At 41.1% G+C, this 13,470-nt stretch overlaps 1 protein-coding gene across 1 annotated transcript in view; it reads right to left on the bottom strand.

Annotated features, from left to right (window-relative positions):
• Positions 1 to 2,599: 2,599 nt before the first annotated feature.
• LOC126236077 (sodium-independent sulfate anion transporter-like) overlaps positions 2,600 to 13,470 on the bottom strand; it is a 65,515-nt gene continuing 54,644 nt past the window's right edge. Inside the window, exons 9-11 of the mRNA XM_049945137.1 lie at positions 13,156 to 13,320; positions 9,116 to 9,269; positions 2,600 to 2,681 (exon numbers count right to left, since the gene is read on the bottom strand). Of these exons, the coding sequence (XP_049801094.1) occupies positions 2,623 to 2,681; positions 9,116 to 9,269; positions 13,156 to 13,320 (378 nt within the window). The 3' untranslated portion in view covers positions 2,600 to 2,622. The remainder of the gene's footprint in view (positions 2,682 to 9,115; positions 9,270 to 13,155; positions 13,321 to 13,470) is intronic.

Genomic DNA, 13,470 nt, shown 5'->3' with positions numbered 1-13,470 from the left:
CGTGCAGCCCGCCTCCAGTGGTGTCGCGACAGGCGTGAATGGAGGGACGAATGGAGACGTGTCGTCTTCAGCGATGAGAGTCGCTTCTGCCTTGGTGCCAATGATGGTCGTATGCGTGTTTGGCGCCGTGCAGGTGAGCGCCACAATCAGGACTGCATACGACCGAGGCACACAGGGCCAACACCCGGCATCATGGTGTGGGGAGCGATCTCCTACACTGGCCGTACACCACTGTTGATCGTCGAGGGGACACTGAATAGTGCACGGTACATCCAAACCGTCATCGAACCCATCGTTCTACCATTCCTAGACCGACAAGGGAACTTGCTGTTCCAACAGGACAATGCACGTCCGCATGTATCCCGTGCCACCCAACGTGCTCTAGAAGGTGTAAGTCAACTACCCTGGCCAGCAAGATCTCCGCATCTGTCCCCCATTGAGCATGTTTGGGACTGGATGAAGCGTCGTCTCACGCGGTCTGCACGTCCAGCACGAACGCTGGTCCAACTGAGGCGCCAGGTGGAAATGGCATGGCAAGCCGTTCCACAGGACTACATCCAGCATCTCTACAATCGTCTCCATGGGAGAATAGCAGCCTGCATTGCTGCGAAAGGTGGATATACACTGTACTAGTGCCGACATTGTGCATGCTCTGTTGCCCGTGTCTATGTGCCTGTGGTTCTGTCAGTGTGATCATGTGATGTATCTGACCCCAGGAATGTGTCAATAAAGTTTCCCCTTCCTGGGACAATGAATTCACGGTGTTCTTATTTCAATTTCCAGGAGTGTATTTTGTGGTAACTCTTCAAGTCAAACAAAAGTTTTCAGAGTCCAAAAGCGTGTAATACGAATTATTTGTGGAGTAAATTCACGGATGTCCTGTAGAAGCCTCTTCAAAGAACTGGGTATACTAATTACTGCCTCTCAGTATATTTACTCATTAATGAAATTTGTTCTAAATAATGTATCTCTTTTTCCAACAAACAGCTCAGTTCATACATACAATACCAGGAACAAAAATGATCTGCACAAGGACTTAAAAGCACTTACTTTAGTTCAAAAAGAGGTCCACTACTCAGGAACACTCATCTTCAATAAATTACCAGTAAACATAAAAAATTTAGTTACAAATAAAGATCAGGTTGAAAGGGGCCTGAAAGACTTACTAGTGGCCAACTCCTTCTACTCCATTGACGAATTTTTTAATAGAAACAAATGATGTATTGTATGTATTCATACTATTAGTATTGTTATTTCAGCTTAAAAAAAAATTGACATGTTCCACATCCACGAGGATCTCCTCAGCACAGATCTATGGAACGAAAATTAATCTAATCTAATCTTCAGGTGCCATCTGCTATTGCTGTGAGTAGCAGACAGAACCTGAAGAAGACTGCAAGCCATAAAGTTGAAATGTCATGCCAGAAAGACACAATAACTGGCAGAGACCCAAATATTCAACATGATACTATACTGTTGATATAATAAGTCACCAGTTCAAGCTAGTTACAATGGAACCTGGAGAGCACATGCAGTTTTAGCCATAAGTTTTGAGAAACATCTAGCATTTGCTTGTATCATTGAGACTTTTGCTCCATATACTTGGAGTATTACATCACTGTTTCAATAATACTGAACCAGTCCCAAATTAGCATGAAGTTAGCATAAGGAGTCATAAAAATCTTCAGTGTTGTTTTGACAAATCAGGTCAAAGCCAATATGTCACAGCTTTCTTTTTCAGAAAATAAGGTGCATAATAAATTTGATTTATCTACTGATTTAGTTACTATTGCAATTAGAGACAGTTTTTGCACTTCAGCTTTTCAGAAGAAAGTAAATTTATTGAAAATTTATTGATTGGTTTTCAGCTTTGTACATACTACCACGTAATAACATATTTTGTCCTTGCTTCAGCTGTGTTGAAAACCAGTTGTCATGTATTGTACTATCAGTAATATAAATATGTCTTCAGTTACAGCACACATTTTGTCAGTCTCTTTTCTCAAAGCATTATACTGATTCATATTTATTCATTTGCACTTGAGGAACCACCATTTTCAAGTTCATGAGGATTCTCATAAGCTTCTTCATGGTAGTCATCCAGTTACAAAACTGAGATCAGAAATACCATTTTGTGCAGCCATGTACTTTTTGTGAGCTGTAAAACAAAACTTAAATTAATTTGCATATTTGAGATTTTTCATACTTGCTGACACAGGAAATATTTCAAACCTCCAATAAATCAATTATAACAATTAAAAACACACAACATGAAAATATTTTTTTAGACCAAAAAAGAACTGGCTCCTGAGCAATAAGTACATTAGCCCAGTTTAGGGAACTGTTGCACCAATCTCCCAGTGGGAAACCTTTGAAAGTCAACCTTCCAAGTACTGGAAGGAAAACCACAGGTGAAGTACAGCAAACTAGAGTAAACATATGCATGTGCTTTACATCCTGTTCAGATGCATGTGTGAAATGTTGTTAATCAGAGGCAGTCACAGAACTAAAAACATTACAAATAGTAATGGAAGTAGATCTTACCTGTGATAAGACTCTCATCACAATAAACAACAAATTCTGTTTGATGTAGTCCTTAGAACATCTTCACTATGCTTGGCTTTAATTTACAGAAGAAAGGTGGCTGTTGTCTTTCACTGAAGTCATGTGTAAGGAATCGCCTGTAAGTAATTAATAACTAAATTTTCTTTCCTCCTGAGATTAAATCATCATATTAGGCTACAAAAACATATGAGGTCTGTTCAAAAAATTCCCAAACTTTGTCCACAAAATTTTTCTATGCTTACCTTTTACTTATTGTGCATGGCCTCCCTTGAAAAATTCCCCTCCACGAATGATGCACTGCTCCCAACATTGTTCCTACTTCCAAAAGTAGTCTTGGTATGTCTCTTGGTGATCAACTGAGGCACCATTGGTGAAGTTTATTTCAATCTCATCTGACATTGCAAATCTTCATCCTTTCAATTGGGTTTTCAAATTTGGAACTGAAAAACCATCTTCAGGGGTAAGGTCTGGAGTGTATGGAGGATGAGACAGCACGGTGATTTCGTTTTTTGTCCAATAACCATACACCAACAGGGATGAATGTGCAGGTGCATTATCGTGATGTAAGAGCCATAAACTTTTTAACCACATTTCAGGTCATTTACTTCTCACATTTTTCACAGGCATTACAACATATCCTGATAGCACAACCGATTAACAGTTCATCCCTGTGCCATGAATTCATGATGAACTAATACTTCAAAGTCAAAGAAAACTATTAGCATGGCTTTGACATTTGACCTCACCTGACTTGCTTTGTTTGGTCTCAGAGAACCTTTACTGACCCATTGTGGAGATTGAACCTTGGTCTTGACATCATAACTGTAGACACATGTTGCATCATCAGTTATGATACTCTTAAGGAACATCTTGTTCCCTTTCACACCATCCAAAAGCTCTTCACAGCCTGCAAGGAGAACGTCTTTCTGGTCTTGACTCATGTGCCATGGGACAACCTTGGTGGCAACATGGACACACTCCAAGATGCTGTGCAAGGATTTCACAGCATGAAACAACTATAATGTTACATTCTTCTGTATTCCCTAGGACAGACAGAGTTCAATTGGCAGGCACGAGTTCGTTGACATTCATGACATGAGTGTCGGAGGTAGTCGTCAAAGGGTGTTCTGAACAAAGGTCATCTTTAACTTCTGTGCAGCTATTTTTAAACCATTGAACTATTCATAACACTGAGTATGGCTTAAGCACTCATAACTATAGACTTCCTGCATCCTTTACTGTGTCCCTGTAAAGGTTTTCTTGAGTTTCATGCAAAATTTAATGGAGATGATTGCTCCTCTAACTCTGTGACCTCAAAATTTGCAAACTGTGCAACACAGTGCTCTATTCAATACAGCACAGAATAATAACTAACAGACATACAACACTGAAACTTTTGGCAGTTACACATTAAACAAAAGGCATGTGCAGGGTTGCCAGCCATATTTTGCTCCAGCACATCATTGGTGCAAATTTATAAACGTTCCGGAACTTTTTGAACAGATCTTGTAGTTATTGCAATCAGCAAAGCAGGTAGCATATAGCACACAATTTCTTAAAAACAAAGTCCTAACAAAATATAACAGTGGAAAATCCAAGATGGAATGAAACAATATCATGAAAAGGAAAGTTGCTACTCACCATATAGCAGAGATGCTGAGTCACAGATAGGCACAACAAAGAGACTGTCACAAATGACGCTTTCAGCCAGTAAGGCCTCCACCCAAAACCAATGACAGACACCCACACATACACATGAAAATGCAACTCACACACACATGACTGCAGTTTCAGGCAACTGATGCCACACTGCAAACAGCAGCAGCAGTGCATGATGGGAGTTGTGACTGGGTTGGGGTAAGGAGGGGGCTGGGGTGGGTAGGGGAAGGGATATTAGGGTAGGGATGGCGGACAGTGCAGTGCTGCGGGGGAGCGCACAGGGTTGAGGTGGAGAGAGGGTGTAGGGCAGTTATGGGCAGACAGGAGGTTAGACAGAGAGCAGGTAGAGGTGGGCATGGGTGGGGGGAGGGAAGGAGGGTGGGGGGATGGGGAAGGATAGCAGAAATGGAGAGATGTAAAAAGACTGGGTGCAGTGGTGGAATGAGGGCTGTGAAGTGCTGGAATGGGAACAGGGAAGGGGCTGGATGGGTGACAACAATGGCTAATGATGCCACATTGACCCCATTTCAGAAATCCAGCAGGATCTCCACTCACTCCTCAAATCATTAGGCCCATCGCAGAACCTCTCCCAAGACTCCGTCTCTCTGTTCACCCCTACCACTCCCCTCACTCCTACCTTCTACATGTCTCCTAACCACCCAGAATGCCCAATTGTGGCCAATTACTGTGCTCTTGTAGACGAACACCTTGAACCTATTACCCAGAATCTTTCCTCTTGGGGAAAAATAAAAAAGGATACTAACCATTTCCTTCATTGACTCTCCACAGTTTCTCTTTACCACATAGTGCCCTGCTCCACACTGTTGATGCCACCTCCCTTTACACTAACATCCCTAATGCCCATGGCCTTACCACTATTGAACACTTCCTTTCCCAATGTCTGATAATTTCCAAACCAACAACCTCCTTCCTAGTCACCATGACCAACTATTTACTCACTATTACTTCTCCTTTGAAGGCATTACCTACAAACAAATCCAGGGTACAGCAATGAGCACCCACATGGCACCATCCTATGCCAATCTATTCATGGGCCATCTAGAGGAATCCTTCCTAAACACCCAGAATCCTAACCCCTCATCTGGTTCAGATTCATTGATGACATCTTTGCAATTTGGATTGAGGGTGAGGACACCCTATCCACATTCCTCCAGAACCTCAACAACTTCTCCCCCATTTGCTTCATCTGGTCCTAGTCAACCCAACAAGCCACCTTCCTAGATGTTGACCTCTATCTCAAAGATGGCTACATCAGTACTTCTGTCCATATCAAACCTACTAACTGCCAGCAACACCTCCACTTAAACAGCTGCCACCCATTCCATACCAAGAAGTCCCTTCCTTACAGCTGTGGTCATAGCATCTGCAGTGACAAGTGGCTCATCTCAAAATATACCAACTGTCGCACTGAAGCCTTTACAGACCATAGTTATCCTCACAACCTTGTACTAAAACAAATCTCTTGTGCCTTATCTTTCAGACGTCCACCACCTCCCAAAGTCCCAACATCCGGCCACAGAGGAGCTTTCCTCTCGTAACTCAGTGCCACCCAGGACTGGCGTAACTGAATTAAATTCTCCACCAGGGTCTCAACTACCCCTTGTCATGCTGTGAAATGAGAAATGCCCTTCCTAAAATCCTTCCCAACCCTCCCACAGTGGTATTCTGCTGTTCACTGAACATAGACAATATACTCATCCATCCCTGCACCACCCCTGCTCCCAACCCCTTACCTCATGCCTCATCCCCTGTAATAGACCTAGATGCAAGACCTGTCCTATACATCTTCCAACCACCACCTACTCCAGTCCAGCCACAAACATCACCTGTCCCATCAAATCTACAAATCTACAAATCTACAATCTAAGCTGCAACCACTGAGCTGCATTCTTTGTGGGCACGACAACCAACAAGCTGTCTGTCTGCATGAATTGCCACTGACAAACTGTGGCCAAGAAACAAGTGGGCCACCCTGTTGCTGAGCATGCTACCAAACATGACATCCTTCATTTGAATGACTGCTTCACAGCCTGTGCCATATGGATCCTTCCCACCAACACCAGCTTTTCCGGTTTGCGCAGGTGGGGACTTTCCCTGCAATACATCCTACATTCCTGTAACCCTCCTGGCCTCAACCTTTGTTAGTCATTGTCCTCGCCCATTCAGCCTCTTCCTTGTTTCCCATTCCAGCACTACACAGCCCTCATTCCACCATCACACCAAGTCCTTTTACTTATCTCATTTTCTGCTACCCCCTCCCCACCCCTGCGTCCTCCTTACCCCCACCCAGTCACCACTCCCATCATGCACTGGTGCTACTGCTCAAAGTGTGGCATCAGTTGCTTGAGACTGCAGTCATGTGTGTGAGAGTTGCATTTGTGTGTGTGTGTGTGTGTGTGTGTGTGTGTGTGTGTGTGTGTGTGTGTATGTATCTGTTGTCTATTTTTGATGAAGGCTTTACTGGCCAAAAGCTTTATTTGTGACAATCTTTTTGTTGTGCCTATCTGTGACTCAGCACCTCTACTATATGGTGAGTAGCAACTTTCCTTTTCATAATATTGTAACAAAATATAAATATTTTACCCTTGGTTTCTATTTTACATGACGCATTGTAGGTGAACTGGGGGGACATATAGACATTTGCAATAAAGTGGCACTTCCTGACAGCTTTCTGAAAAATATATACTACTACTACAATCACTGATGAAAAAGTAAACGTAAGAAATTAATATAATGAGGGAAACATATGTGAGCACAGGTGTGAGCACACACTTGTGTATGTGCATGTGCATGGGGCACATGCACGTGCCTGCAAGTACACGTTGTGCAACTTGAGACTTGACAGATTATCTGTAACAAAAAATAAAAGAAAAAGTGTGATTATATACATTGTTTCTCCATGTTCACATAGTAAGGAGAGCCTCATTGATGTGGAACATGTCAGAATGCAGATCTTTCTAGATAACTTATCTCCTTTTTATTGTGTGGGCTTTACTCAGTCACATAATTCAACATTATTTTTAGAAACTGATAATTAGAAGTCTGGTTTTTGTGACAACCTTTTTGAGTGCACAACCACTTTGTATCAAATTCACCAACGTTTATGTCACTTTTCTAAATGGACTTCATTACAGTGGATCAGTACCAAATTCAGATCCGAAATTAAATGAAATGTTGTGAGGCTAGGGTCTCCCGTTGGGTAGACGGTCACCTGGCGCAAGTCTTTTGAGTTGACGCCATTAGGCGACTTGCGCATCAATGGGGATGATATGATGATGATGAGGACAACACAACACCCAGACCCTGAGTGGAGAAAATCTCTGACCCAGCCGGGAATTGAAACTGGACCCCTTTGCATGGCATTTTATTGTGCTGATCACTCAGCTACCAGGGCAGACTTATATGTTGATATTTCATTCGTTTAATAATACATGAACCAAGCCTTGCAGTTAGTAGAATTATAGACAACTTCCAGCAAGAATGCTTGACAAGGTACTGATAAAAACTTATTGTAACATTTTTATAAACTGTTAATTGTTGCAGTTATGACAACAACAGATTGATAGTACAGTATCTGTGTTTACTGTTTCATTAACTTCATAACATGCAGTTCATTGCTGCCCTTACTTCTGCAAAATTATGCAGATTGCTCTTATAGGTTACCTAAAATTCTAAAACCAGTATTCATTCATCATTTCCAGCACAATGGGTTGATGTTGGTTTGTGAGATGTTTCAGCATCTTGTAATTGGCTTTCCAAACCAGTCACATTGGAATTCTGACAGCATGTGCATTTTCAACAAAACAGTTGGGAGAAGCATCTAGCATCTGCTTGTACCATTGAAACTTTTGCTCCATGTACTTTGAGTGTTACACCACTGTTTCACTAGTAATGAACCAGTCCCAAATTAACATAAGGAGTCATACAAATCTTTAGTGTTGATTTGGCAAATCAATTCAAAGAAAATACTTTGCATCTTTCTTTTTTGGAAAACTAGGTTCATAACACGTTTGGTTTATCTACTGATTTTGTCACTGTTGTAATTACAGACCATTTTGTACTTAGGCATTACAGAAGAAAGTAAATTTATTGATTGGTTTTCAGCTTCATACATGCTGCCACCTAATAACATCTTTTGCCCTTGCTTCTGTTGTGTTGAAAACCAGTTGTTATATATTGTACTGGCACTAATATCAATATGTCTTCAGTTACAGTGCACATTTTGCTAATTTCAGTTCCCAAAGCATTATACTGATTTATCTTTAATCATTTTCACTTGTACTGGCACTAATATCAATATGTCTTTAGTTACAGTGCACATTTTGCTAATTTCAGTTCCCAAAGCATTATACTGATTTATCTTTAATCATTTTCACTTGAGGAACCACCATTTTCAAGTTCATGATGATTCTAGTAAGCTTCTTCATGGTAGTCATCCAGTACTAACAAAACTGATTTCAGAAATACCATTTCATGAAGCCGTGTACTTTTTGTGAACTGTGAAACAAGGCATAAACTAATTCTCAGATTTGAAGCTTTCTCATAGTTGCTGACACTAAAAATATTTCAGACCTCCAATAAATCAAATACAACAGTTAAAAACACACAACATGAAAATATTAAAAAAAGAAAACTGGCCCCTCAGCAATAAGGACTTGTGTAGGGAATTGTTGTTCCCCTCACCCTGTGGGAAACCACTGCATGTCAGCCTCCCAAGTACTGGAATGGAAACCATGTTTAAAGTATAGCAACTAGAGTAAACAATTTTTGTGTGCTTAACATCCTGTTCAAATACATGTGTGGAATGCTGTTAATCAGAGATAGTTACTGAACTGAAAATGTTACAAACAGTAATGGAAGTAGATCTTACCTCTGATAAGACTCTCCAGTTCATTCTCATCTTGATAATCAACAAATTCTGTTGGATGTAGTCCTTGGAACATTTTCACTATGCTTGGCTTTAGTTTATAGAAGAAAAGTGGCTGTTGTCTTTTACTGAAGTCATGTGTAAGGCGGTCAACCACCTGTAAGTAATTAATATTAATAATAATTTTTTTTCTCTTCCTGAGGTTAGGTCACTGGTATACTATGTTATCACACTAGGCTACAACAATGTGTTTATAGAGCATGATTACATACAAAAAACATGATTAAATACACTGTTTTTCCATGTTCACATAGTAAGGAGATCCTCATCAATATGGAACACATCAGAATAGATAACTTGTCTCTCTTTTCTTGTGTGGAACAGGTGTTACCACTGCAGCAAGGCCATTGGCCATGCCTGTGGCTTTTGTTAGGTTGGTGTGTTTACTATTGATCCACTGCCACATCCAGATCTGATATTTCATTGTGTTCATAGTATCAATTGCTAAAAAATGTTAGCAAGCCTAATTTTCCATTGGAAGGTAGGAATGAAAAGTCAGGGTTGATCATTATTACTAGCATTCATGAGGTTGCTTCACTGGGGATGGCAGTAAACATTGTGTAGCCTCAGTCACCAACAAGTACTTCGGTACTAATACAGTACTTTGTCTCTGTACTCACAAACTCCATGGCCATCAATACTAGTCCATGACTCTCAGTAAAGCGGAGTTGACCGCACCTCTCACTCCTCCAGTAGAATCAAAAATAGAGTTCATTAACAACCAACACTAGATTTAGCATGAAATGTTAGTAAATGAGATATTTATATTGTACTGGCCAAATACATCATCATGATGAATGGCACTTGCAACAACAACCAAAACAGTGGTGTGTATAACAACACAGCTAGAGAGTCACACACTCAAACAAGTTTTATTAAAAACTAGCTTATGTATTGTGTATTGTGTATTGTGTATTGAATTGGGCACCTAGAAACAATGGAGAGTCTTCATCCTGCTGTAGCCCTCAGTGGTTCACAACCCCACAACAGGTCACAGCAGTCAACCCAGCCCACCGCTGCCCCACGCCGAATCCACAGTTATTGTGCAGTTCAGCCCCCAGTGGATCCTCCTGGGATCATCTCTTACCAGACAAGTGTAACCCCAAATGTTTGCGTGGTAGTGTAATTATGGTGTATGCTTACGTGGAGACAGTGTATGTGCAGCAGTTGCCAATATAGTGCAAATGAGACGGAATAAGGGGAACCAGCCAGAATTCACCGAGGCAGATGGAAAACTGCCTTAACAACTATCCACATCCTGGCCGGCACACCAGACCTTGACACGAATCCGCTGGGCAGATTTATGTCAGGGACCGGCACACCTTCCTGCTTGAGAAGCAGCACATTAGACAGCACGGCTAGCCATGTGGGTAACGATTAGCTTAGTACCCGGCATTACCTGGGTACGTATTTATTCCTGTCTTCTATTAATCCACCTCCTTCTTCCACCTCTGTCTGTCCACCTCCTCCACCACCCACTCTCTGTTAATCTCCTCCTACCCCTCTCTCTATCCATCTCCTCCTGCCTCCTCTCTCTGTCAATCTGCTCCCCCCCTCTCCTCCCTGCCCCTTCTGTCCATCTGCTTCTTCACTCTCTATCCACATCCATCTTTCTCGTCTTATTCCATCTTCTCTTACTCTCTTTGTCAATCTCTTCCTCCCATCTCTTTGTCAATGTCCTCCTCCCCCTCTCCTTGTTAATCTCCCCCCTTTACATTCCTGTGACCATCTCCTCCTCTCCCCTCTCTCTGTCCATCTCCTACTCTTCCCTTTCTCTGTTCATTTCCTCCTCCCCTGCGCATGTTCATCTCCTCCTCCCCCATCTCTCTGCCTGTCTCTTCCTCCCTCCGTGTCTGTCCACCCCCTCCTGTTCTCTTTCTCTGTGCATCTCCCTTCCCCTCTCACTGTCCATTTCTCCCTGTCATATCTCTGTCCATCTCCTTGTCCTCCTATCTGTGCTTATCTCCTCCTCCCCCCTCACTGTGTGTCTGTCTGCTTGTCCTCCACTCTCTGTCCACGTTATCAAACTCACCTGAATAGGAGACTAGTGGTTCTTACCCCTACAGTAGTTATTCCCAGACTGTAATTAATATGTATACCACATTTGATTGAAATCATTCCAGAGGTTTATGAGGAGGTTGAGAAGAGGCACCTGAAACCTGAAATTACTGGATTGTGCCCTGGGGAAGGAACTAACAATTGTGAAAGCTAGGCATTTTTTTGAATTTTAAATGTGCCTGTCGGCAGTACCTGAAATTTTCTGGAATTTTGCCAGCCAATTACTTCTTCCAAGTATTTCACCAGTGCTATGATTCAAATGAGCCACTTCCAAGTTGAGTGCTACTGCACATATGTGCCTCAGCAACTACGGCTGTGGAGCTAGGTAAAAAAAAAAAAAAAAAAAAGGTCCCCAGTGATTGATGTGGTGGTGAAACTGTAGTAACTCAAGTAATATGGATATGGTTCACGATAGTGAAGTTCATATTTGATCAAATAGCTGTGCACAAGTTATTTTCTTGAATGAATCTCTGTGAGACATTACATAAAAATTAGCAGTATTTGGGAAACTAAGATAAATAGTTGACATTATGGCAAAAGTAAAGCAAACTGTAATTTTGTTTGGATTAACAAATCGCTCTAAAAGTAGATTTCCTTTGAGTGTATGGAAAATAGAATGGCTGGGCATCACTAACCTTCAGGAGGAAAAATTTCAGTATTTCTGATAGACACAGTTGTATGGAGAAAAACTGTTACTTAGGTTTTGGATCTGTTTTTTACTGTCTCAGGGAGGAAGGAGGAATAGGTTTTGAAGGTGAGGAAGGTTGGCAGGTTACTCTGATCCCAGCTGGAGAGGAACCCACCTGCTGAGAAGATGGGATGAGACACTGATAAAGGGTGAGGCATCTGAGAGAATAGGAGGTTAATGATGTTCCATGGTAAACACTGTACCAGCCAACTGAAATTCAGATCTGATAGGGCAGAATGAGAATCAGGATGAGAAGTGGATACATAGTGTGATTAAGATCTAAAAGTAAAACGGTTGAAGAAAAAACAAAAAGAGGGATGCTAAACAAGTTATAGAATAAATAAGGAGCTACAACAATAAAAAATAATATTACCAATGGAAATCAAGTTTTCAAAATTGTAATTACTGGGAGAGGGAGGACTGTCAGTAGAGCTACAGCCAAAATGCTTGTGGTATGTGAGACTGTGGTGGGTGCAATTCAACAGTAGAGCTGAGTGGGAGAATTTAAATGGCCTGTGGTTCCTTGGGGCACTTAGATTCGTTAAGTTGCGGCAGTGAGCGTGTTCAGCAACTGAACTGTGAGTACCCCAGGTTGGACAATTCTTCTGTGTCAAAGGCAAAATTTCAGGTGTTACCACCTAGTTCTCACAACTGTTAGCGCGTTTCTTATGCAAAAACCTAGGAACCTAAAGTTCCAGGCTCATTCTTCTCAATCTGGGACTTGAGTTGCCTACCAATTTATTCCAACCCTTTCCAACTTGTCCCTCTTTCCTCTGTGATAAAGGAACTAACATTTTTTAAAGTTAAGAACAATTTATTCCATTTTTACATGACAATCACACTAAGAATTTTTCCTCCTGCAGAGATTGAGGTGGTTCCCTAATTTGCAACCTCCACATGTATTGTTTTTATGCAAGTATAATACTCTTCAGCAATGTGGATAATTTGTTGTACACAGACTGGTGATAAACAGTACCTAATAATTTATCAGTATCTGGTATGAAGCTAAGTGTGTCACCCACAATTTCTGTCCAAAAATTGATACCAAAGCAAATATAATGCCTCATTTCCATGATTATTTGAGGATTTATGTACATTTGCCCTCAGCTGGTTACTGCCTTAATTTATTATCCCACTCTGTGTAGATTGCACATCATGCATAATTAAAATGCAAGCCATGAACTCTGTCTCTTTGTTCGCAGAAATTTACTAATGAAAGTATAAAATAATTTATTACCTTGGCTGCAGTGTAGTCTGACACAAATATATGTGAACAATTAATTACAACAGGCATATCATTCCTCATGCTGTGCTTCACCACCAAGTTGCGTACATATTCAACAGAAGGAAAAATAAGACACCTATCTGGAGTAAGCTCTAGGTAGTCAGTACCCTCTGCAGTCTGAAATGAATGAGAAGCTTATCATTAATGAGAATCTAGTTAACCTGTTAATATACTACAAGTAATTATTCATGGAAAAAAGCTACTGTCTTTATAGAAAGTACAAGAGTTATTACTTTTTGTGTATGATATATTATTGTGTTAATTATC

This window comes from Schistocerca nitens, chromosome 2 (genome assembly GCF_023898315.1).
Source record: "Schistocerca nitens isolate TAMUIC-IGC-003100 chromosome 2, iqSchNite1.1, whole genome shotgun sequence".
Classification (NCBI taxonomy): Eukaryota; Metazoa; Arthropoda; class Insecta; order Orthoptera; family Acrididae; genus Schistocerca; species Schistocerca nitens.
Note: the sequence above shows the minus strand (reverse complement) of the source record. Positions and strands in the feature narration are given on the sequence as shown.